This window comes from Schistocerca serialis, chromosome 2, assembly GCF_023864345.2.
Source record: "Schistocerca serialis cubense isolate TAMUIC-IGC-003099 chromosome 2, iqSchSeri2.2, whole genome shotgun sequence".
Lineage (NCBI taxonomy): Eukaryota > Metazoa > Arthropoda > Insecta > Orthoptera > Acrididae > Schistocerca > Schistocerca serialis.
The window spans coordinates 1,108,556,601-1,108,584,233 of NC_064639.1; the positions used below are offsets into that span (position 1 = coordinate 1,108,556,601).

At 40.5% G+C, this 27,633-nt stretch overlaps 1 protein-coding gene across 5 annotated transcripts in view; it reads right to left on the bottom strand.

Annotated features, from left to right (window-relative positions):
* Positions 1-27,633, bottom strand: part of LOC126458565 (coiled-coil domain-containing protein 39) — a 502,134-nt gene that overhangs the window by 353,899 nt on the left and 120,602 nt on the right. For 4 of the 5 annotated variants that reach the window (XR_007585661.1, XM_050095693.1, XM_050095692.1 and 1 more), the window contains one exon: positions 6,215-6,361. The exons of the other annotated variant lie outside the window; for it this stretch is intronic. Coding sequence is in view for 3 of the 4 variants with exons in the window: in XM_050095692.1 (XP_049951649.1) it covers positions 6,215-6,361 (147 nt within the window). In the remaining variant the exon portion in view is untranslated. The remainder of the gene's footprint in view (positions 1-6,214; positions 6,362-27,633) is intronic. 5 annotated transcript variants of the gene reach the window in all.

A 27,633-nucleotide genomic window follows, 5' to 3' on the forward strand; every position in this document is an offset into this window, starting at 1 on the left:
TATTAGAAACAAAGTAATAAGCTTACACGGAATTTGATATGATCTCCTTCAAAGTATTGTCCTTGGCTAGCAATGTCAGTTCAATGGCTGTAAGCATTTCTGGAAAATTTCTTTTGGAAGGACATTCTGCTGTTCTGTCATGGCTCTCCCAGTATCAGAAATGGTGTCAAAATGTTTCCCTTTAAGCACTACTTTAATTTTTCAGAAGAACCAGAAGTTGCATGTTATTAAACTCTGGTGAGTAAGGCAGATGTGGAGAGCCAGGAACACTTTGTCTTGCCAAAAACTCACTAACCAAAAGTGAGGTATGGCACGACACATTGTCATGATGAAGAAGGAAGCCACTGCTCCATTTTTCTGGACTCTTTCTTTGTACACCATTTCGCAAATGTTGCAGTACATCCTTGTGAAATTCAGTGTTTACAGTTGTTCCCCTTGCAATGAACTCTGATCACCATATGCCCTCAACATTGGCAGGGGGGTGGGGTGAATGAAGGGGAGGGGGGGGGGGGGGGGGGGGGGACAATGAGCTCGATTTTGATATTCGATTTTGACTGATATGCCTTTTTATGGTGAGGAGATTCACTGGTTTTCTATTGGGAAATCTGAAAATTCATCTCAGGGTCATACCCATAGACCCAAGTTTCACCTCCAGTTACACTTTTGGATACAAAGTCTGGATCTGAATGAAGATGATCCTTCAACTCCACGCAAACAGACACATGATTTTCCTTCATCTGAAATGGACACACGATTTTCCTTCATCTGCGAACAGATTTTGCACTCACTTGTCTCACTTACAAATTATCATTTAAAATGCTTTGCACAGACCCATACAAGATGCCAAGTTCTTCAGTAAGCTCTTGAATAGTTACTCACCTGTTTGAACAAGCAATTTTTGCCGCTTTTTGCATGTCTCCTGTTTCTGAGCTTAATGGGTGTCTCAAATGTTGCATGTCTTCTACCAAATCACTTCCACATTAAAATTGCTCATACCACTTGTAAACAGTCTTCAGAGTTATGTTACCATCATACTAATTTCAACATTTCATAAGTTTTTTTTTGGCACATTTTTGTAACTTGAAACAGAACTTAATGTTCACAGTTTGTTCAAAATCCATGATGTGCAGCAGACATGGTAAACACCACCTCACTCTAGCATATCTCGATGTTGTTGTTGTTGTGGTCTTCTGTCCTGAGACTGGTTTGATGCAGCTCTCCATGCTACTCTATCCTGTGCAAGCTTTTTCATCTCCCAGTACCTACTGCAACCTACATCCTTCTGAATCTGCTTAGTGTATTCATCTCTTGGTCTCCCTCTACGATTTTTACCCTCCACGCTGCGCTCCAATACTAAATTGGTGATCCCTTGATGCCTCAGAACATGTCCTAATACCGATCCCTTCTTCTGGTCAAGTTGTGCCACAAACTTCTATTCTCCCCAATCCTATTCAATACTTCCTCATTAGTTATGTGATCTACCCATCTAATCTTCAGCATTCTTCTGTAGCACCACATTTCGAAAGCTTCTATTCTCTTCTTGTCCAAACTATTTATCGTCCATGTTTCACTTCCATACATGGCTACACTCCATACAAATACTTTCACAAACGACTTCCTGACACTTAAATCAATACTGGATGTTAACAAATTTCTCTTCTTCAGAAACGCTTTCCTTGCCATTGCCAGCCTACATTTTATATCCTCTCTACTTCGACCATCATCAGTTATTTTGCTCCCCAAATAGCAAAACTCCTTTACTACTTTAAGTGCCTCATTTCCTAATCTAATTCCCTCAGCATCACCCGACTTAATTAGACTACATTCCATTATCCTTGTTTTGCTTTTGTTGATGTTCATCTTATATCCTCCTTTCAAGACACTGTCCATTCCATTCAACTGCTCTTCCAAGTCGTTTGCTGTCTCTGACAGAATTACAATGTCATCGGCAAACCTCAAAGTTTTTATTTCTTCTCCATGAATTTTAATACCTACTCCGAATTTTTCTTTTGTTTCCTTTACTGCTTGCTCAATATACAGATTGAACAACATCGGGGAGAGGCTACAACCCTGTCTTACTCCCTTCCCAACCACTGCTTCCCTTTCATGTCCCTCGACTCTTATAACTGCCATCTGGTTTCTGTACAAATTGTAAATAGCCTTTCGCTCCCTGTATTTTACCCCTGCCACCTTTAGAATTTGAAAGAGAGTATTCCAGTCAACATTGTCAAAAGCTTTCTCTAAGTCTACAAATGCTAGAAACGTAGGTTTGCCTTTCCTTAATCTTTCTTCTAAGATAAGTCGTAAGGTCAGTATTGCCTCACGTGTTCCAGTGTTTCTACGGAATCCAAACTGATCTTCCCCGAGGTTGGCTTCTACTAGTTTTTCCATTCGTCTGTAAAGAATTCGTGTTAGTATTTTGCAGCTGTGACTTATTAAGCTGATAGTTTGGTAATTTTCACATCTGTCAACACCTGCTTTCTTTGGGATTGGAATTATTATATTCTTCTTGAAGTCTGAGGGTATTTCGCCTGTTTCATACATCTTGCTCACCAGATGGTAGAGTTTTGTCAGGACTGGCTCTCCCACGGCCGTCAGTAGTTCCAATGGAATATTGTCTACTCCGGGGGCCTTGTTTCGACTCAGGTCTTTCCGTGCTCTGTCAAACTCTTCACGCAGTATCATATCTCCCATTTCATCTTCATCTACATCCTCTTCCATTTCCATAATATTGTCCTCAAGTACATCGCCCTTGTATAGACCCTCTATATACTCCTTCCACCTTTCTGCTTTCCCTTCTTTGCTTAGAACTGGGTTTCCATCTGAGCTCTTGATATTCATACAAGTCGTTCTCTTATCTCCAAAGGTCTCTTTAATTTTCCTATAGGCAGTATCTATCTTACCCCTAGTGAGATAGGCCTCTACATCCTTACATTTGTCCTCTAGCCATCCCTGCTTAGCCATTTTGCACTTCCTGTCGATCTCATTTTTGAGACATTTGTATTCCTTTTTGCCTGCTACATTTACTGCATTTTTATATTTTCTCCTTTCATCAATTAAATTCAATATTTCTTCTGTTACCCAAGGATTTCTACTAGCCCTCGTCTTTTTACCTACTTGATCCTCTGCTGCCTTCGCTACTTCATCCCTCAAAGCTACCCATTCTTCTTCTACTGTATTTCTTTCCCCCATTCCTGTCAATTGTTCCCTTATGCTCTCCCTGAAACTCTCTACAACCTCTCGTTCTTTCAGTTTATCCAGGTCCCATCTCCTTAAATTCCCACCTTTTTGCAGTTTCTTCAGTTTTAATCTACAGGTCATAACCAATAGATTGTGGTCAGAGTCCACATCTGCCCCTGGAAATGTCTTACAATTTAAAACCTGGTTCCTAAATCTCTGTCTTACCATTATATAATCTATCTGATACCTTTTAGTATCTCCAGGGTTCTTCCATGTATACAACCTTCTTTCATGATTCTTAAACCAAGTGTTAGTTATGATTATGTTGTGCTCTGTGCAAAATTCTATCAGGTGGCTTCCTCTTTCATTTCTTAGCCCCAATACATATTCACCTACTATGTTTCCTTCTCTCCCTTTTCCTACACTCGAATTCCAGTCACCCATGACTATTAAATTTTCGTCTCCCTTCACAATCTGAACAATTTCTTTTATTTCATCATGCATTTCTTCAATTTCTTCGTCATCTGCAGAGCCAGTTGGCATATAAACTTGTACTGCTGTAGTAGGTGTGGGCTTCGTATCTATCTTGGCCACAATAATGCGTTCACTATGCTGTTTGTAGTAGCTTACCTGCATTCCTATTTTCCTATTCATTATTAAACCTACTCCTGCATTACCCCTATTTGATTTTGTGTTTATAATGCTGTAGTCACCTGACCAGAAGTCTTGTTCCTCCTGCCACTGAACTTCACTAATTCCCACTATATCTAACTTCAACCTATCCATTTCCCTTTTTAAATTTTCTAACCTACCTGCCCGATTAAGGGATCTGACATTCCACGCTCCGATCCGTAGAACGCCAGTTTTCTTTCTCCTGATAACGACATCCTCTTGAGTAGTCCCCGCCCGGAGATCCGAATGGGGGACTATTTTACCTCCGGAATATTTTACCCAAGAGGATGCCATCATCATTTAATAATACAGTAAAGCTGCATGCCCTCGGGAAAAATTACGGCTGTAGTTTCCCCTTGCTTTCAGCCGTTCGCAGTACCAGCATAGCAAGGCTGTTTTGGTTATTGTTACAAGGCCAGATCAGTCAATCATCCAGACTGTTGCCCTTGCAACTACTGAAAAGGCTGCTACCCCTCTTCAGGAACCACACGTTTGTCTGGCCTCTCAACAGATACCCCTCCGTTGTGGTTGCACCTACGGTACGGCTATCTGCATCGCTGAGGCACGCAAGCCTCCCCACCAACGGCAAGGTCCATGGTTCATGGGGGGGGGGCATATCTCGATGCTCACTGACAAGTCAGAACGAGTTACAACTTGATGCTGCTTGTCTCAACAGTTCAGACTACCAGACAGTCATTTTTGGAGCTGCTCCATCCAGCCATCTTGATTTTGTTTTTCTGTGGTTTTCTTAGACTGCCATTGCATATACTGGAACTGTTCCCTAACCAAGGACACAGCGGACCACCTGTCCAGTCCTCATAGGCTACCTGTTCTATTCTGTTAAGGTATGTTATGTACATAGTGTGTTGCATATTTTGGCCTATTGATTTGCACTGTATTACCTTGACAGATTCTATATCATTGTGAGATGATCCTTGGGTAAATAAAGCTAAATAAAATAAATAAATAAACAGTTTTATGCTTGCCAATGCAAAAGAATATACATGCCCAAGGTGGGCCATGTCGTGATCACTTGGGCAGGTGCCCGCTGATGTCAGGCAGCCAGTTGCTGGCAGCGGGTGCCTGCTGCACGGCAAGGAAACACTCAAGCAAAAACTGTTCTGATTGTGACAAACTCATGAGCTCTTTTGCAGGAATGTTTCTGGAACGTTCTGCTACTACTAGTGGGTTAGACAGTAAAGTAAATTGTCTTTGAGGTTCTGTATTAATACTTTCAGAAGACTGATGGAATGTGGTTTAAAAAAAGTAAGGAAGGAATAGACTCGAACTTGTGACTTAGTGTCCACATTGTGTGACATTTATGGCTGTACCAAGAGAAAATACAGTATTTAACCAGCTTCAGCAGAAGACAATACTTCCTGAAGAAACCTCCATATTTTACTGTGTTGCCAAATCATTCAGTTGGCTGGACTCAAGAAATATGAGGGAAGGCCAGTTTTATTGGTAACTTAAGTGAACAACTTATACCGAAGATTCTGTGTTGAGTCAGGTTTTATGCCACAGATAGTACATTGCATCAGTTAAACTTCATTGAATTTCATACATGGAATCTAAATAAAAAACAAAATGAAATGAATTTTTATATCCCAATTTAATTATTGGTTATAATCAAAAGAACTGAGCATGATTTAATTTTGCAGAAGTTCAGTTTTTCTGGAGAAAGGATGCACTGAGCAATTGATGCACTTTTACAATAGTTTCAGTCAGTCTAATTAAAATCATGCACATGAAGAATACCCTACAATCTCATGAAGAAAACCCTACAATCTTTCATCCAGGAAGTGTGGCTGGTAGGATCTCAAGCTGAGAACATTGAGAAGAACTATATAATTCAACAATGTAAATTATTAACAAAGTGACTGGTAACAGTGTAAGAAATTCTGTAAATTATGACTGTTACAACAAAATCTAACTAAATAATGTGAACTAATATTGCTTCTATTAAAGGACTTCACATGCAATCTCATCTCTGTAAGCCTTGTCACGAAACTGACATAAAATTAATCTTCCAACTGAATGTGTACTAACTTGCTGCGACTCAAGATATCAAGTTGCAGTATGGTCTTATTCATCTCATTATATTAGTTCTGTAAGAAATTTTCATTTAGAGTCATAATATCTGAAAAAGTGTGTCCAGACACACATATTTCTGAACAGTTATCAATGAGACTACAAAATACTGAGATCTCCATAAAGAATTTTCTTAAAAGACTGAAGCAGATGAACAAATCATCTCAAATATTTCATCTGAGCACATAATAAATGGCAGAGCAATATATCTTATCTGTTTCTCTGATGGGGTTTGCATCTCATTTTGCCAAAGAAACAAGGACAAACTTACTTGCATAGAATTTATACGATCTTCTAAATCCTCGAGGTTTTTGTTAATGTCCTTCATCAAAAGTTGCAGTCTCTCGTCTTCTGCTTTTGCTAGCCTATATAAGTCATCTTCTGTCTGTAACTGTCTTTGATTCGCTGTTATAAGAGCCTGAAAATCGTTCATATTTTAGAATGAATAAAAACTAAATACCCAAATTAATAAAAACAGAAAATATAGTTGCAAGAATTAAATGTCTTATCATAATCCTACACGTTACAGTGAAATTTGTTTGAAAACAATGCATAACAATTTCATAAAATATTTCATCCATTAAACATTCTACAAAACTCAGGTAATCTTACAATATGACATAATTCTAAATTCATACTTCTGCTGCCTTGTACTATTACAGATGCACATTGACAATAACTAACATATAAAATACTGTTTAAGGCTCTACAACAATTTCAAATAATAGCTTATCAAAATGTTGTTGCACATATATACTTATCAACAATCATAATACTTCAGTAAGACACGTTGTGTCTCCACAGGACTTGCGGACAGGCATTGAAAAAGTACCAGTATTCCGAGTTAGTCCCTCTCTGAACTTACAGGAGGACCGATGTGAATTTTAAAATTTTCCCAGCGAATTGACTGTTCAAGCAAATTTCGGGCTTGCAGCCGGTCGTCGTTCAATACTTCGCACGATATTTCAACTGGGCACCTGCCAGTCATCTTCAGGTGAGCCGTCCCAGACTGGAGGACTGCCAGAGGAGTAGTGACTATGAGAAAGAGATTCAAAATGAATAATAGGATAACATTCCACAAGTTGACATGTGGACTGTCAGTAGTCAAATGTGACAAGAAAGCTAGAAATTCATAAAAGAGAAAAGAAGTTTCCAAAAGGATTACATCAAGGTGACACAGATTCGTAAACCAGAAACAAGATAGTAAGTCATACCTAGGAGCAAACTCAGTTCACAGTTCAGTAATGATGAAGAGTAGGCCAAAGTTTATTTCTCACCAGGAAGAATCAACAAATAAGGAAAGGAAATACTTAAGTATTGAGGATATTTACATTTCAGGTTTTCTGGGGCCTTAGGGATGATCGCAATAGTGAATAGCACTGTAGGCAATTCAGTTGCAGAGAAACTGACATACCTAAAAAGGGAAATCACCGAAGATGAACACACAAATATAGGTAAGAGGAAAGTAACTGCTAGGACTCCTTGGGTGACAGAAGAAATAATTCAAACAACAGATGAAAGAAGGGAACACAAAATTTTCAGAAAAAGAAATGAGTACTACAACAGGATAACACTTAGAAATGAAATCACTTGGAAATGGAAGGAAGCTGATGCAAAATGGCACAAGGATGACCCAGCATACAGGAATGTTACAATAATTTTCAGTCAAATTAAAAGAATAAGTGTCAACATTAAAAGTGCAAAAGGCGTTCCAATGTCAAAGCAATAATATCCATCAGAAAGTTAATCCCCCCCAAGCAGGCAGATTTCAGTTGCAGGCATAGACATCGACTAGAGCGGCTCGGCAACCTACCTAGGATTAGAGTCAGATAGAAAGCTGACATTTGGAAAACAAATAAAAAGGGCTCATAAAGGCAGTACAGCATTTAATCGCCTGTACCCACTCCTAAAGGGTGGGGGGGCTGACAGTAGAAATGAAGCTGTGACTGTACAGAGCTGTTATCCTCCCTGCTATATTATATGGATATTGGTCAATGGCGGCACAAACTTCAAAATCTCCAAAACCGTATCTTCCATACCATAGCAGACACCAATAGATATACACCCAACACACACATCAAAGAATTATTAGACGAACCATCCATACTAACATGCATTAATGAAAGTCGGTAACTTTACATTAAAAGACTTCAACTTCGCCCCACCAACTAATTCACCATTAGGCACACAATACCCCAACACTTCAAATAATAGACCAGTATCCACAATAACCAGACCATTTAGGGAATAACAGATACAGACATACAGTCATGTATACAATCACTTTGACAAAAAAATAAAGCTAACCTCAACCACTCATTTAGCTATGCTAGAAGTCAGACAGGCAGAGCCCTGTGGTGCTTCAAATTGAAATACATATAGACAGCAGTTAGCAATATCAAAATGTAGAGGAGAGAGCGAATAAGCTGGAGAGACTACACTGACGACTCCTGTGAGTGGGGCGAACTGCTTGATGTTAATGTTGTTGTTGTGGTCTTCAGTCCATAGACTGGTTTGATGTAGCTCTCCATGCTACTCTATCCCGTGCAAGCCTCTTCATCTCTGAGTAACTACTGCAACCTACATCCCTCTGAATCTGTTTACTGTATTCATCTCTTAGTCTGCCTCTAAAATTTTTAGCCCCCCCCTCCCCCCCCCCCCCCCCACACACACTTCCCTCCAATACTAAATTGGTGATCCCTTGAGCCTCAGAATGAGTTCTACCAACTGATCCCTTTTTCTAGTCAGGTTGTGCCACAAATCCCTCTTCTCCGCAATTCTATTCAGTACCTCTTCCCATCCCAGGGGGCTTGCCACTCTTTGGCAGGTTCGTGCTTGCCAACCATGGGGCCCCAGCCTTTGCAGCATCTTTTCCCTTCCATGCTGTATGTCTATCCTCTTTTTACCTCCCTTGGGGAACATGTCTGGGTTGTTTTTGGAAATGTGTTCTGCTTTTTTTGTAGTCAGTATCAGAATACTCCCCACTGTGCCTTTTTTCTTTCTTCATTCGCTTTCTCTTATCCTTCCTCTGCTTCAGTGTTTGAGGTTCCTCTTTTTCTTCCTCCCTGTGTGCTCCTGAAGGCCAGCCTATGTGTCTGACGAGTAACAGGTGACAGGGTAACGCGTAATTCCCAATCCCAGGTCGACAAGTAGAGACTACGTCTGATTTTCAAGCACAACAACTGCTTGCAGCTTCACTCCTCGATGGCTATCCTGTTTGCATTGAGGTCCATTAAACGCTGAATTATTCCTGTGGTGATATTTACACTAGGATGCTCAATGGTCTAACCAAAGCAGGAATTCAAACGTTTCTCTCTGACAAGGGGGTTATTGCCGTCCATCAAGTGATGAAAAAAGTAGATGCTTTCTTAGTGCCCCCACGTACACTCTTTCTCAATTTTGATAGAATGGTTCTACCATCAAAGATCAAAGCGTGTTATGAAATTATCACAGTCAGACAGTATATTCTGAACCCAGTGTGCTGCTACCAGTGTCATCATTATACCCACACTCAAAGAGTCCTGTTGACACCCAGCCAAATGTATAACCTGTGGTAGGGATGCTCACAAGGGTAATTGTCTGCCTCCTTCTCCCCGCTGCATCAACTGCAATGACAACCATGCCACCTCCTCCTGCGATTGTCCCATGTATCTCTATGAGCAAGCTGTCCATGATATCTGGGTGAAAGAAAAAAGTGCCTTACCTGGTTGTTTGCAAGCTGTTGGCATGTCAGAAACCCTGCGTTCTACCATCTGGCACCTACAGTATTGTTCTTGTTACATCTCACTCCATGAAGGAAATGGCCACGCAGACATGTGACCTCAAATTTAGCACTGTGTTTGTGAAATCACCCAGCATTATGGTAGTGTCCCTGTCTCCTCCTTCAGCTGTGCAACACACCACCAAACACACACCTCACGGGGCAAAGTCACCAGTTACACAACCTGCAGGACAGAAAGGACAGAAGGAATACTCCCATGAAGACTTCTTACGCCCCTCCAGTTAACCAACACCTGAGTCTTTCCCTGCTAACTGGACAGGCTCGAAGAAGTCAAAGGCAAATGATCTTCTCCTTCGCTGACTCGAAGATCCTCTTCGACATTATCACCACGTAATACCCTCACCCGGCCGACCTCCATGTCACCAGTGCACACCACGAACTGTTTTTTGCCCTGGACTCCACAGGCCGACAGCAGAAGAATGCTGACACTTTTGTAGACCTCATGGAGCAGGATACTCCTGCCTCTGCGCCCTGTAGCAACAAGTCTTCAAAGGCTGGCACTTGGGAGCTGCCGAGGTGGCACCCCTTCATTTTTTCCTCGTCATGACTCTCCTCCAATGGAACATTCGCGGACTTTGATCCAACAAAGAGGATTTATGGCTGCTCTTAGAATCACAGCATAAACTTGTTCTCTGCCTTCAGGAAACAAAATTGCATCCTCATGACCACTTTGAGATCTCGTATTTCTTCAGATCGCTGTCCTACCGCCGTGACTTTCTCCTCAGCAGATACGCATGTCATTTGTCTGCCATGCATGACCACATATCCTATGCCTCCTTCTTTGATGACTCCTTTGATTGCCAGTATGGGGCACATCCCTCTTCTCTGTTACCTCCTGGAGTTCACTCTTGCTCTGGTAGCTTAACTTCATGCCACCTGCAACTTTCCCAGTGAGTGTGAATCCTTTCACCACCTTCACTTCATGTGGCAGTTTGTGTTCACCTTGCCCTTCACTCACTTCCTAAGGATACTACTCTAGCCTCTCTATTACCTTTAGATTCATGACCTTGCACAGAATTTCACGATAGTATCTTTGTGTACATTTATGGCTCTCAGACTGCCTGTGGTGTCAAGTGCGCCTTCATCATTGGCACCGATGTGTTTTGGTATTGGCTTCTGGAACACAGCTCAATATTTACAGCAGAGCTCTTCATCCTGTATCAGGCCACACAGTACATCTGGTGACACAGGCTTTTCAATTGCAGCTTCTGCTCAGACTCACTCAGTCAGCTCCCTTTAAAGCCTCTCTATGCTGCACACCGTCCATCCCTTAGTGCAGAGGGTCCAGGAAAGCCGTCACTTGCTCACTCTTGATGGAGCCACAGTGATGTTTATGTGGGTTCCTGGTCATGTCATTGTAACAGGAAATGAGGCAGCTGATGCAGCTGCCAAGGCTGCAGTCCTCGTACCTCAACCTGTTGGTCTTATATTCCCTCCGCTGATATCTGTGTTGCCATCTGACAGCAGGTGGTGTCACTTTGGCATCATCACTGGTCCTCCCTTCATGGGAACAAGCTCCTGGTTATTAAGCCTCTCCCAGCAGCTTGGACGACCTTCTCTTGGCCCTCTCACCATGAGATCATTTTAACTAGGTTGCATATTGGACACTGTCTCTTTAGTCATCACAATATGTTAAGTGGTGCTCCCCCACCAATTTATGCACGTTGCGCCAAGCTTCTGACTGTTTGTCATTTCCTGACGGAATGCCCTTTTTTTAACTGCTTACATTCCTGTTTGTGTTTGCCATCTGAGTTATTGGCTGTTTTAGTGAACAACGTGCGGGCTGTCGACCATGGAGGCCATTTAATTTTTAGTTCATGACCTCTGTTTCTCAATGGTGTATTTTATAGATCTTTCTCCTAGTCTTTGTTTTTAGTTGTCTTCTCTCGAGGGGTTGACGCATACTCGTTTTTAACTCCTCTCTTTCTTTTTGTGTTCTACAGTTTTGATATGGGCGCGTATTACTGTAGTTGTTTTTTCACCCATAAAATCAAACAAAACAAACAAACAGTACCTCCTCATTAGTTACATGATCTACCCATCTAATCTCCAGCATTCTTCTGTAGCACCACATTTCAAAAGCTTCTATTCTCTTTTTGTCTAAACTGTTTACCGACTATGTTTCATGTTCATACATAGCTACATTCCACACAAATACTTTCAGAAAAGACTTCCTGACACTTAAATCTCTTCCTCAGAAACACCTCCATTGCCAGTCTGTATTTTATATCCTCTCTTCTTCAACTGTTATCAGTTATTCTGCTGTCAAAATAGCAAAACCATCTACTACTTTAAGTATCCAATTTCCTAATTTCCTTCAGCATCACCTATTCAATTCCACTACATTCCATTATCCTCATTTTACTTTTGTTGATGTTCAACTCCTATCCTCCCTTCAAGACAGTGTCCATTCGGTTCAACTGCTCTTCAAGTTCTTTGCTCTCTCTGATAGAATTACAATGTCATCGGCGAACCTAATATTTCTTCTCCCTGGACTTCAATTCCTACTCCAAATTTTTTTTTTGTTCCCTTTACTGCTTGGTCAAGATACAGACAGAATAACATCAGGGATAGGCTACAACCTGCCTCTCTCTCTTCTCAACCATTGCTTCCCTTTCATGCCCCTCAACTCTTTTAACTGCCATCTGCTTCCTGTACAAATCGTAAATAGCCTTTCGCTCCCTGTATTTTACCCCTGCCACCTTTAGAATTTCAAAGAGAGTATTTCAGTCGACACTGTCAAAACCTTTCTCTAAATCTACAAATGCTATAAACGTAGTTTTGCCTTTCCTCAACCTATGAGAAATTGTGGGGTCAGTATTGCCTCACATGTTCCAACATTTCTATGGAACCCAAACTGATCTTCCCAGAGGTCAGCTTCCACCAGTTTTTCCATTCATCTGTAAAGAATTCGTGTTAGTATTTTGCAGCTGTGACTTATTAAACTGATAGTTTGGTAATTTTCAACCCTTTAAGCATATGCTTTCTTTGGAATTAGAATTATTATATTCTTCTTTAAGCCTGAGCGTATTTCGCCTGTCTCATACATCTTGTTCATCAGATGGAAGAGTTCTGTCATGGCTGGCACTCCCAAGGCTATCAGTAGTTCTAATGGAATGTTGTCTACTCCTAGGACCTTGTTTTGACTTAGGTCTTTCACTGCTCTATCAAAGTCTTCATGCACTATCATATTTCCTATCTAATCTTCATTTACATTCTCTTCCACTTCCATAGTACTGCCCTCAAGTACATCTTCCTTGTATAGAGCCTCTATGTACTCCTTTCCCCTTCCTGCTTTCCCTTCTTTGCTTAGGATTGGTTTTCCATCTGAGTTCTTGATATTTCTGCAAAGGTCTCTCTAATTTTCCTGCAGGCGGCATCTACCTTATCCCTAATCATATATGCTTCTATATCCTTACATTTGTGCTCTAGCCATTCCTGCTTAGCCATTTTGCACTTCCTGTCGATCTCATTTTTTAGATGTTTGTATTCTCTTTCACCTGTTTCATGTCCACTGCGGCAGATGAGTGGTCAGCGCGACAGAATGTCAGTCCTAAGGGCCCGGGTTCAATTTCCAGCTGGGTCGGAGATTTTCTCTGCTCAGGGACTGGGTGTTGTGTTGTCCTAATCATCATCACTTCATCCCCATCGATGCGTAAGTTGCCGAAGTGGTGTCAAATCAAAAGACTTGCTCCCGACGAACGGTCTACCCGATGGTAGGCCCTAGTCACACAACATTTTTTACCTGTTTCATTCACTTCATTTTTATACTTTCTCCTTTCATAAGTTAAATTCAATATGTTACCCAAGCGTTTCTACTAACTCTCTTGATCCTACGTTGCCTTCATTATTTCATCTCTCAAAGCTACCCATTCCTTTCCTCTGTTCTTGTAATCACTCCCTAATGCTACCTCTGAAACTCTCTACAGCCACTGGTTCTTTCAGTTTATCCAGGTCCTGTCTCCTTGAATCCCTACCTTTTTGCAGTTTTTTCAATTTTAATCTACAGTTCAGTTCATAACCAATAAATTTTGGTCAGGGTCCACATCTGCCCCTGAAATGTCTTACAACTTAAAACTTGGTTTCGAAATCTCTGTCTTACCATTATACAATCAATCTGAAACCTTCTGGTGTCTCCAGGTCTCTTCTATGTATACAACCTTGTCTCATGATTCTTAAACCAAGTTTTATCTTTGATTAAATTACGCACTTCGCAAAATTCTACAAGGTGGCTACCTCTTTCATTCCTTTCCCCCAGTCCTCACCCACCTCATATGCTTCCTGGCCTTCCTGTTCCTACTATCGAATTCCAGTTCCCCATGACTATTAAGTTTTCCTCTCCATTAACTCTCTGAATAATTGTTTTTCTCTCATCATACATTTCTTCATCCAAGTCACTGACTACAATAACATGTGGAAAAGGAAAATCTGAATCTTTTAGATGATGATTAATTCAATTTTAGGAAACATAAGGGCACCAGAGCAGTTCTGAGATTGCATTTGATACTGGAAGCAAAACTTTAGGAAAATCAAGAAACTTTCATAGGATTTGAAGTGGTGCATGACATTGAAATTCTTTGGAGCACAAGTATATGCTATACAGCAAGATGGGTAATCAATTATAAAAGTAAGTGTACACTGTGTGTGCCACAAAAACTTAGAAATGAGTCCCAGTACGATCACAGGAGTTCTATGGTATAGTAGCTCTCTATCCCCTATCCATGAACAAGGTTCCCATTTTTACCTTAAGGACATGTGTTTGGAGATATGAGGACTGGGAAGTTTCACCCTCTAGAAATTTCTAGAACTTTCTAGAGCATTCCAGAGTGTTCCACAAAGATCTGGAATGTTCTGGAATGCTTGGGAATGGTCTGAAACATCAGGGAAGATTCCAGAATGTTCTGGAACATCCTAGATCATTGTGGAACATTCAAGAACACTCTCAAATGCTGTGGAATGTTCTGGAATGGTGTGGACCATTCAAAGCCTTTTTGGTATGTTCTGGAATTCGCCACTGGTGGGCCTACTCTTTGGTAGGGGTACATCGTGCGTTTGAATCTCAGTTTTTATCAGTGACAAGTGAGGAACTGAAAAAGTAGTGCAGTGAGTGAATAAAACAAACAGTGAAGTGTGAGTAGTCAAAGTGATACAGTGACTGAGTATAAATTGAATATAAAATGTGTAAAGTATACTTAGTATATTTGTTAGTAAAAAGTTGGTTTGATTTATGTTTTAGACAAGGCCCAAACGTAAAAGATCTTGCCATTTCGAAACAAAATTGCAGAAACAGAAAGAACAGTCAAAAAATGAAACAGAAGAAGAGCACAAAGCATGTTTAAGTTCCCCACGAACAACAATGAGCACACAAGAAGCAGAGAAACTGAAGAAAAACGAAATGAACGGATTGAAGAATCAGTAATTGTGACACAATCTTATAATAAAAGATTGCAAACTCAAGCAGCCATGAAAATATCACGCTACAAGAAGTGCAGATGAGGACAAGTAAACAGTACAACCTAACAAGTGGAGCATTCCACCATGACCCGACAAAAGAATATATAACACAAACAAAAACATGTTGTGATCGGAAAAATGGATAACATCTGCCAATTTTGTAACACAAACAAATTCAGGATCCTGTAGCATGAATGGAAAAATTTGGTTATCACCAGTGGGAGCACCTCTGCAAATTTTTACATTACATGACTGGAGAAACTTCAGAATCAAAACACTTTCTTCAAAATATAAAAGTATACAATGCCTGTTTCCAAATTACTTCTTTGGATGTCAGTTCAATCAACACTAACAGAGATAAATTGATTTTGTCCACCCTCCCCCCCCCCTCCCCCTCCCTTCCCCAACTGAAGGACAAATCTATTACAACATGTGATCGTTACTACCATTACCCAATGAAGACCATAAATTTCTGCAAGTATATTTCATTGACAATGAAGAAAGAGAAATTGATCAATGTTGCACAAATATTGGTGGATTGAGATGAGAAGTAGTCCGAGATGTATGGTGGATCTAACATGAATATAGTCAACTGATTCACATATCCAAAACAGCACTAGACCGAATGATTTCTGATGACTATAAAGTTATAATTCAAGCCAATGAAAGACCATATGGAGAACATGAAAATAATGCACCTCAGATAGACTAAGTTGCCATCATAATTGTGGACAATGAAAGCTGTGACATAACTGTACAGCAAAGAAGAAAAGGACTACAGCATATTGCAGAGACACACTGTTCATATGATGCCCCCCAATATCCATTAATATTTCTGCACAGAGAGGATGGATATCATTTTGACACAAAACAAATCCAATCTCAAACAAGTCTAGAAACAAAAAAGTCACTTCCAAGGAGTTCTATGCTAACCGCTTCATTATCAGAGACAAAGAAACATTCACTCATTATCAACACCTGCCCTTTATTCCAACAATTCCTAGTAGATAGGTATGCAAAAACAGAAGTGGAATGGATGCTTTGCATAAGACTGAATCAGAAGAAACTATGCACAGAGAAATATAATCACCTTTGAGAGATAATCATAAATGATAGGAACATTGACAACATTGGAACAATGGTAATCTTACCCTCATCATACACAGGAAGTCTGAGACACATGCACGAATACATTCAAGATGCCACAACCCACATAAGAAAATACACTCCTGGAAATTGAAATAAGAACACCGTGAATTCATTGTCCCAGGAAGGGGAAACTTTATTGACACATTCCTGGGGTCAGATACATCACATGATCACACTGACAGAACCACAGGCACATAGACACAGGCAACAGAGCATGCACAATGTCGGCACTAGTACAGTGTATATCCACCTTTCGCAGCAATGCAGGCTGCTATTCTCCCATGGAGACGATCATAGAGATGCTGGATGTAGTCCTGTGGAATGGCTTGCCATGCCATTTCCACCTGGCGCCTCAGTTGGACCAGCGTTCGTGCTGGACGTGCAGACCGCGTGAAACGACGCTTCATCCAGTCCCAAACATGCTCAATGGGGGACAGATCCGGAGATCTTGCTGGCCAGGGTAGTTGACTTACACTTTCTAAAGCACGTTGGGTGGCATGGGATACATGCGGACGTGCATTGTCCTGTTGGAACAGCAAGTTCCCTTGCCGGTCTAGGAATGGTAGAACGATGGGTTCGATGACGGTTTGGATGTACCGTGCACTATTCAGTGTCCCCTCGACGATCACCAGTGGTGTACGGCCAGTGTTGGAGATCGCTCCCCACACCATGATGCCGGGTGTTGGCCCTGTGTGCCTCGGTCGTATGCAGTCCTGATTGTGGCGCTCACCTGCACGGCGCCAAACACGCATACGACCATCATTGGCACCAAGGCAGAAGCGACTCTCATCGCTGAAGACGACACGTCTCCATTCGTCCCTCCATTCACACCTGTCGCGACACCACTGGAGGCGGGCTGCACGATGTTGGGGCGTGAGCGGAAGACAGCCTAACGGTGTGCGGGACCGTAGCCCAGCTTCATGGAGACGGTTGCGAATGGTCCTCGCCGATACCCCAGGAGCAACAGTGTTCCTAATTTGCTGGGAAGTGGCGGTGCGGTCCCCTAAGGCACTGCGTAGGATCCTACGGTCTTGGCGTGCATCCGTGCGTCGCTGCGGTCCGGTCCCAGGTCGACGGGCACGTGCACCTTCCGCCGACCACTGGCGACAACATCGATGTACTGTGGAGACCTCACGCCCCATGTGTTGAGCAATTCGGCGGTACGTCCACCCGGCCTCCCGCATGCCCACTATACGCCCTCGCTCAAAGTCCGTCAACTGCACATACGGTTCACGTCCACGCTGTCGCGGCATGCTACCAGTGTTAAAGACTGCGATGGAGCTCCGTATGCCACGGCAAACTGGCTGAACTGACAGCGGCGGTGCACAAATGCTGCGCAGCTAGCGCCATTCGACGGCCATCACCGCGGTTCCTGGTGTGTCCGCTGTGCCATGCGTGTGATCATTGCTTGTACAGCCCTCTTGCAGTGTCCGGAGCAAGTATGGTGGGTCTGACACACCGGTGTCAATGTGTTCTTTTTTCCATTTCCAGGAGTGTATGAATGACTAACCTCTTCATAACATTCACATGCAACTCACCATGGCCAGAAATCAAAGAACAATTATGATATGGACAAGTCCCCAAGCATTGACACAACATTATAGCCCAAGTTTTCCAACAAAAACAAATGAGATTTATTGAAGTCATCGCAAGTGGAATGATCATATAAAATTAATTGTTGGTAAGGTGGGTGCCAGGTTGAGATTCATTGGGAGAGTCCTTAGAAAATGTAGTCCATCAACAAAGGAGGTGGCTTAAAAAACACTCGTTCGACCTATACTTGAGTATTGCTCATCAGTGTGGGATCCGTACCAGGTCAGGTTGACAGAGGAGATCCAAAGAAGAGCAGAGCATTTCGTCACAGGGTTATTTGGTAAGCAAGATAGCATCACAGAGATGTTTAGCAAACTCAAGTGGCAGACTCTGCAAGAGAGGCACTCTGCAGTGCGGTGTAGCTTGCTGTCCAGGTTTCGAGAGGGTGCATTTCTGGATGAGGAATCGAATATATTGCTTCCCCCTACTTATACCTCTGGAGGAGATCACAAATGTAAAATGAGAGAGATTCAAGAACCCCCGGGGGCTTTTCGGCAGTCGTTCTTCCCGCAAACCGTACGTGACTGGAACACACCGTTGGGTGACTAGCGGAGTATAAATGTAGATGTAGAAAATACCACATCTTTGGAACCATTAGATACTGGATGCACAAACAATCAAATGGAAAAAATGAGGACTGCACACACACACACACACACACACACACACACACACACACACACACACACACACAATATCTGATCTGGCTGCATGACAGAATTCATCCCATTGATGTCAACAAAATCATTCAGGCTGAATTTCCTAGTCCACAAGAAGATCCGGAACCGTGTGACATGGTAGTGAAAAACATGATTCACAGACCATCTGGCCCATCCAACCCCAATTTGCCATGTAAGAGTGATGGAAAACATGCAATAAAAATACCCACAACCATACTTGGATGACATGGCTATCTAAATACAGAAGATGATCATATAAAAACGGTGGCTTCACAGTAACAATACATACACGAGCCAGCAATGAACTGGAAACAGATAATTAACGGGTAGTAGCATACAAAACACACTACTTTCCAAAATGTTCCAAGCACACATAGCGTATAATACTGCAATCCGGTGCGATCCATAAACTATGCCTGTATGTGAACAAACACAGTGACATAGCAGTATTTCAAATAGCCAAAAACAACAAACAACAAAACAGAAATGACAAGATCCTCATGTACCAAATGTGAAGAAGATACATCAACAGTAACAAAGCAGCAGTTTCAGTTTTTCCAGATATGAACTGAAACCAACTGTGCAACATCTAGCAGTACATTTGGAGAATGGACAGAGAATGAGGAAAAACTGCAATTGAACCTCCCAAATGTCTACATCCCTACTTATTATATGTGGAACACAACAAGGAGAATCTTTCAATGATGAAAACAAGGAATTCCATTAGAAGATTATCCAGGAATCATGAAAACTGGTGCACTAGACCAAGTATACACCAAATAACACCAAACGTTTCTATCTCTGGATGTTGCTACGTGAAATACGGGGACCAACAAGTTTCAGAAATCTCAAGACTGTTGATGGTTACCAATGCCAGGTGGAGAGAGAAGCATGCCAACACTTGAACTACTGGAAAACAAAAACCACTGGGAATTAACACTACAAGAAGCTTCATTCATGGCCTCAGCTGAACAAATGAGAGACTCATTCACCATAATTCTAACAACATGTAACCCATCAAATCCAAAACAGCTATGGGACTCCTTCAAAGAGAGTATGAGTGATGACATACTGTACCAAATCTGGCAAGCTATCCTGAACTGACCATCAAATTCAACGACGACATCTTCAATGAAACACTCATTTGCCTTGAAGATAAATGTTTAGCAATAAACAACCAGACCTTAGTACAACTTGGGATGCAATCACCACGAAAAAATGTATCAGTGTGCTAAACTTTGACATTACAAAGTAAAAAAGCTACGTCATTGAATTACTTCAATGCATTGCTCACAACAAACCACTCCTCAATGACAATCAAAAAGAAATTTACAGTGTTATCATGGACCGGATCTACAACAACACACAAAATTATTTACTTGGATGCACCAGGTGGCACCAGGAAAATGTTTCTAATAAATCTATTGCTGGCAGAAATACATGCTAAACAACACATCGCACTTGCAGCCACACTTTTAGAAGGAGAACAAACTGTCCATTCTGCCCTACAACTACTGTTGAATATAGCCGAAGACCAATTCCTGGGATGTAAAATCTCAAGAGCATCTGGATGGGGTGAAATTCTAAAGGAAGCTAAAATTGTCTTCTGGAACGAATGCACAATTTTGCATTAAAAAGCCACTCAAAGCCATGGATAGATCATTACAAGACTTGGGAGGAAACTCCGAAGTAATGGGAGGAGCTCTACTCATACTCTCAGGAGATTTTTGACAAACACTTCCATATCCCCAAGTCAACACCAGCAGATGAGATCAATGCCTGCTTACAAAAATAACATCTCTGGCCACACATACAAATACTGCAACTAACAAAACATATGGGAGTTGAACTGTCAAAAGACAAAACAATAGCACATTTTGCTCAACAACTTTTACATACAGGTGAAGGCACATGTCCTACTGACCAGACAACTGGTCTCATTAAACTCAACAGTGATTTCTGCAACACAGCCACTGAGGAAATTGAACTCATCAACCAAATTTATCCAAACATTGTTCGCAATTATACCGATCTGGAATGGCTATTTGAAAAAGCAAATTTGGCAGCCAAAAACAATATTGCCAACAATACCAACTTTAATATTCAAAAGAAAATTCCCGATGAAGAGAGAATATACAAATCGATTGACATAATGGTAAATGTTGAAGAAAGGGTGAACTTCCCTACAGAATTTCTAAACTCTTTACAAGTACCAGGAATGCCATCATTGCCTTCAACTTAAAATTGGTTCTCTCAACTCACCAAAACTATGTAATGGAACAAGGATAATCATCAAACAGCTAACGAATAACATCATCAAAGTCAAACTTATGACTGGGAAGTACAAAGGACACACACTATTTATCATCAGAATACCACTGATCTCTACTGAACTTCCATTCCAATTTAAAAGACTGCAATTTCCAATCAAATTGGCCTACAGTTTTACAGTTAACAAAGCACAAGGACAAACTTTAAAATACAGCGGCATCAATCTCAAAGACTCCTGCTTCTCTCACAGTCAACCACACGTAGCTTGTTCTTGAGTGAGAAATCCAAAAATTTCTAAATATATACCCCAGATAACAAAATGAAAACTGTTGTTTATAAACAAATATTGTAAATAGTTAGAATATGTTTTAGTAAAATTTTTTTACCTCTTGGATTTTAAAGTTTATCCTTTTATTCCAACTACCATACAATCTCATATCAACTCCCTGAGCAAAGCCAGGTACCCAGAAAGTGTACAATACATACAACAGCCAAGGAGGAAAAAATGAGTGGAGGAGAGCTCGGATTAAGGAGGAACAAATGAGTGGAGAAGAGCTCAGACTAAAAAGATTATAAAGTAGGAGTCAATTTTCCCTCTACTGTATATCAAAGAAGCACTGAAGGATATACTGAAGGAAATGTTCAGAAGTGGGATTAAAACTCAGGGTAAGAGGATTAGGTACGCTGACGACACTGCTGTCCTCTGCAAAAGTTAGGAAGAACTAAAGAACCTGTTGAATGTAACGAAAAGTCTACAGAGCACAGGGCACATATAAAGAGAATACCAAAGAAAGATGCTAGCAGTGAGGGGCAGCACAAATTACATTAGCTATACACTTAACGTCAAAACTGGATGCCACAAGAGTAAACGAGGTGAAGAAATTCTGCTGCCTTGGAAGCAAAATAGCACATGAGGGACAATGTAAGGAGGACGTACGAAACAGACTAGCACAGACAAGAATTGAATTTCTAAGGATGTGCTTTTGATCAGTTTATTAAGGTTACTGTAGAATTTATTTATAGGCTCTAATTGAGCACTTGATAAGAGCCTGTTGAGAAACATGAGGCCGTGATGTTAATAGCTATGGTAGAACTTTGGTAATCTTGTATATAGCATGCCAACTGCATGTGGATTTATTGTGTTATGGTGATGTACTGACTTTCCAAAGTTAAAGTTATTTAAATTTTTTTTAGTGTAGGCTAAACAGCTATAAATATACCTACATCTACATCCACATTCTGTAAACCACTGGGAAATGCATGGGAGAGGATACTTCCTAAAGTACCACATACAAGGGTTTCTTCCCATTTCATTTGCTTAAACAACTCTGTGCATGATGCAGTTAGTCTACTCTTGTTTCATGGTCCATACGGGAGTGACAGGTAGGGGACTATAATATATTCCTGTATTCAAACAATGGAAAATACAGAGTGGAATGCAACAATATGAGAAGGAAACCTGTGATTTCAGTTACCTGAAACTGCACTCGTGTGTGTGAATTGCGATTGCGTGCATGCGTGTGTGTGTGTGTGTGTGTGTGTGTGTGTGTGTGTGTGTGTGTGTGTGTGTGTGTCTATTGTTGATGAAGGCCTTAATGGCTGAAAGCTTTAATTGTGAGTGTCTTTTTTTGTGCCTATCTGCAACTCAGCATCTCCACTATATGATGAGTAGCAACTTTCCCCCTCATATTGAAATTTTGTAGTTTTCGCAGGATAGTATCTTCAAGTTCAGGTTTTTCACCATTTTGTGACACTCTCAATACCCCACATTAGTCCTATATGGTCGCTGAAATAATGTTCAAAATGAAAAAGAATGGAGCTCCAGGTCCTGATAGCATATCAGAGGAAGTCGTACAATCATTAAGTTCATATGTACTTCTTTATATGAGCAGATTTATTGATGAATACATGATCCACAGAAGTTTTCCAAAATGTCAGAAAATGGTGTAACTAGCCATTATAAAAAAATACAGATCCCATACTCACCAAATCATACATAGCTATCTGACAAAAAAATGTACTGGGTAAGGTTTTAGAAAAATATGAATCAATAAATTAAAATATCAGACGATTCTAAAGGGCTAAACAATACCTAATGTAAACTGAGGGCGTAATGGATTCAGGACCCCATAAACCATGGACCTTACTGAATTGGTGTGGCATACATGCCTCAACGATGCTTTTTGTCTGCCGTGACAGACAAAAATTCTGTTTCTATCATTAACATGTAAAAAATATCCCAAGATTTATTTTTGTCAGAGGGCGGGGGGGAAACAACTTACGTAAATATTTGTACTTGTCAAAGAGAATAAATTCATGATATGCATTGTGATAAGCATGAAAGAATACATAACTCGTGCTGTGTTTCATTATTTAAATCATAACAATGAAAACAGACAATTATTGATAAAATTATTTAATTGGATAGATATAAAATCTACTGACCAAGCAGTGGCAGAACACACACACATAAAAAGCTGTTGTGATTGCCAAACTTTCAGAGCCAGTGGCTCCTTCTTCAGGCAGAACGGTTGAACACGATGGAAGAAGGGCAAAGGAAAAGGACTGGACAGGTCTAGGAAAAGGGGTAGATTTTGGAAAAGTCACCCAGAACTGTGAGTCAGGGGAGACTTACCATATAGGAAGAGAAGGAAAGACTGATTGTTGGGGACTGCATCAGATGAGATTTGAAAACCTGAGAGCTTAAAGTTGGAAGACAGGGTAATATGTAAGGCAGAGATTACTACCCGCAGTTCTGGGTGACCTTCCAAAAATCGATTCCTTTTCCTAGACCTCTCCAGTCCTTTTCCTTCACCCTTCTTCCTTTGCCTTCAACCCATCTGCCTGAAGAAGAAGCCATTGGCTTCGAAAGCTTGCCAATCACAACGGTTTTGTGTGTGTGTGTGTGTGTGTGTGTGTGTGTGTGTGTGTGTTTTCTGCTGCCACTTGGTGAGTATATTTTCTATGCAATTAAATAATTATTTAAATCATGAATGACATGGTTGCAGGCTTTCAAAAGCATTGATTATGATTAATGAAGTTAAGTAAGTGGGAGTGGCTAACGGACACATGTACATCAGCAGAAGCATGCATAACTAGGGGAAAGACAGATGCACCTACAGGAAAATTAAGAGACTTTCCACGAAAATAGAAGTAATGGTAGGAATAGCAATAGTGCAGATAGTAAGCTAGTATTACAGGAAAGGCTGAAAAGTGGAAAGATGATGATATTATAGAAAGAGATGAAGCAGTGGGTAATGATGAGATGGGAGATATGATACTTTGAGAAGAATCTGATAGAGCACTGAATGGCATAAACAGAAACAAGGCCACTGGAGTACACAACATTCCCTTAGCATTATTGGGAACTTTGGGAGAGCCACAACAAAATTATTCCACCTGGTGCACAATTTATATGAAATAAATTAAATATCATCAGACTTCAAGAAGAAGTAATAATTCCAATTCCAAAGAAGGCAGGTGCTAATAGATGGGAATACTACTGAACAATCAGTTTAATAAGACATCGTAAAATACTTACATTACTTATTTACAGAAGAATGTAAAACTGGTAAAAGCTGACCCCGGGGAAAGATCAGTCTGGATTCCAGAGAAATGCAAAAACAAGTGAGACATTAGTAACTTACGACTTGTCTGGGAAGACAGGCTGAAGAAAGGGGAAAACCTGTGTGTACAGCAGCTATAGATTTAGATTAAGCTTTTGGCAATGGTGACTGGAGATCATTCTTTGAAATTTTGAAGATATCAGAGATAAAATACAGGGCCCGAAAGGTTATGTACAGCTTTAACAGAAACCAAACTGCAGATATGAGGGTCAAGGGACCTGAAAGGGAAGCCATAGTTGATAAGGAAGAAAGACAGTGCTGTTGCCTGTCCTCAGTGTTATTCCACTCTGTACACTGAGCAGGCTGTGAAAGAAACCAAGAAGAAATTTGGAAAGGGTATTAAAGTTCAGGGAGAATAAATAAGATCTTTGCAGTTTGCTGATGCCATTGCAGTTCTGTCAAGAGATGGCTAGGGACTTGAAAGAGCAGCTGAATGGAATGGACAGTGCCTCGAAAAGAGATTGTAATGTGAACAATAATAAATGTAAAACAAGAGTAATTGAATGCAGTTAAATTAAATCAGACAATGCTAAGGGAATTAGATTAGAATATGAGACACTAAGAGTAGTACATGACTTTTGTTATTTGAACAGAAAAATAACTAAAGAGGGCCAAAATCATGAAGATATAAAATGCAAAGATGAAGAGGTTTGTACACAATACACTAGCAAGGAGAGCTGCATCAAACCAGTCTTGAACCTGGAGACCACAATGATAACAGCAACTTGGATTCAGGAAGGGTAAATGTACTGAGAACACAATTAATGAGGTCAGAAAATATGCTACAGAATAAAATTAGGTAATGTGATGACAGATAATTCTGGGGGCATTTGATAATTTATAGTAACCTATAATCTTTGGAAGATCAAAGAAAAAGGGATGTCCAAGAATGTTATACTATTGTCTAATGGACAGAGTTGAGACAGATATATGGTGCTGTCAAGTCCTATATCAACAATTACCAATTGTATTATGGAAGGATGTCCTCGGGGATACGTTTGCAGTGCTGAGTTCTGTGATGTTAACTTAGAAACACTTCTGGATAGGTCACAATACAGTCAGTAATTGTTAGTGGTAGTGTGCACTTATGAATTGCTACTATTAGCACATGACAATAGTCAAGATTTTCAAGAAAATAATTGTAGCAAACTTCTTGAAATTTTGCATGAATGGTGCTCAAGTTAGACTTAACGTAGATGAACACTCAACATCCCTGGTACACACAGAATATGCAGGAAGGAAAGGTAGTTGTATAACAAATAAAATTATTAATATGGATATATTGAGTTTTTGTTTGCCCCTGAATGCAATTAGACTGTACTAGAAGTCTACCTTAACCACAATTGCAGGCTATGGTGCCAACACAGGAGGACACAGGTTATGGTTGGTCAAACCTGCTACTCTGGTGAGAAAAGTATAGTGAAGAATTTTGCTCAGCTGCTGCGTAGCCTTCAGCATCACATCTAAGATGCCTTACCTATAGTAATGGGCATGTGCTTTTTGGGTGTAAAAATAACAAAAATGACTGTCATTTATTAGGTAAAGAGAAAAAATATTGAATAAATATATGAAATTCTTGGGGAACCAGGAATATATCCATAAGTAACAAATAATTCAATATTTACAGAGGACCAACAAAGATGCAATACCCAAATAAGAATTTTTCAGTTTCTTCCTGAGGCAAAAGAAAGGCTTCAGCTAGCACATTTTGAGCCAAGTCGGGGATTGACAAACAAGAGGCATATAAAAACAGTCATGGAGGGGCGTATGAAAGGGAAGAGGAGGTGGAGGAGGAGGAGGAGGAATAGATTTCACATCCTGGATGATGTGATTGACAGCAGCACTTACAGGGCAGTTACTAGCTGTGACTGGTGAATTCAGCACAACATGTAATGTCCATTGGGAACTTCCCCTAGTTGAATATTTATCAAGAACTGCTAAGCACGCCTTAAGAGATAAAGCTGTTTATAACATAATTAAAGAGGACTTTGATATTCTAAATCTTAACATGGTCAACCGACACCACAGTAGAGACAAATAAGGCCAGTAAATGAGCCTAATGAACAAGAACCACACCCAATAACTCTATGGTCACTTGGCGCAGTAATGGGACAGTGAAGGAAGGTGGGTACAAGCATACCTAAGAAAAACAGGAAGAACCAGTTAAAGATAAGTGATGCATACTGATTCATTACCATGTGGTCTGGAAGCAGCAAGATATTGCTGGGCCCTGACAGCAGAGCCTTCCAATAATATCATAGTAAAGGTATTGGTATTTGTAACAGTAGGCCTAGTTATGTGCTGTAGAAAAATCAGAGGGGTGCTAGTAGTAATAGGGCCTCCTTACATTTGCAATAATTTTATTGTTGTTTTGGTAATCAGAGCTCGTTAAAGTCCAAGCAACACGAGTGGTTACTTTGAGGAACCAGGCTGTGAGGGGCACCAGAAATGCCAAGTGCAAAATATCTATACAGCATGTCAGAATTAGTAGTGAAAATGACACACATTCTGATCAACTGGAATTGCAAATGACCCCTATGTGAGATAACTGTGAATGTGTTGTTACAAATTGCCATTGACTTCAGCATCAAACATTGTACTAGTTGGAATTTGAGTCCAATTAACTATAGACTTGATAGAATAGTTTACATTTAAAATACATTTGTACTGGCTAGGACAATATTTTATACTTAATTCAATGGTATGTCACAAATGACTTGTTTCCAGGGCTATGTTTACTGAAATGTTTATGCTTTTGTAATCACAGACTTTCACACATGTGAGTTTTCACTATCAAGTTTGATCCATCCTGTATATATAACAATAATGGAAATTTCTGAATGGAGCAATATGTAAAATAAGACAAAGGCAACCACTCACCTACAGCAGACTGATGCGAGGAGCACAGAGACGCTAACAGGCAACAAAATACACATTATTGTTCAAGCACTTTCTCTTTTCCTAGGAAAAGTACACACATTCTCACACAGAACCACACAGACACTCAAACATGCTCTCCTGCAGCCACAGAAATGTTTGTACTTTTTCTAGGAAAAGGACAAGAGCTTGAAAGCTGGTGTGGATGCTGCTTTCTGTTATACGTCTCTATGATTCACACATTGTTCCCCAATAGGTG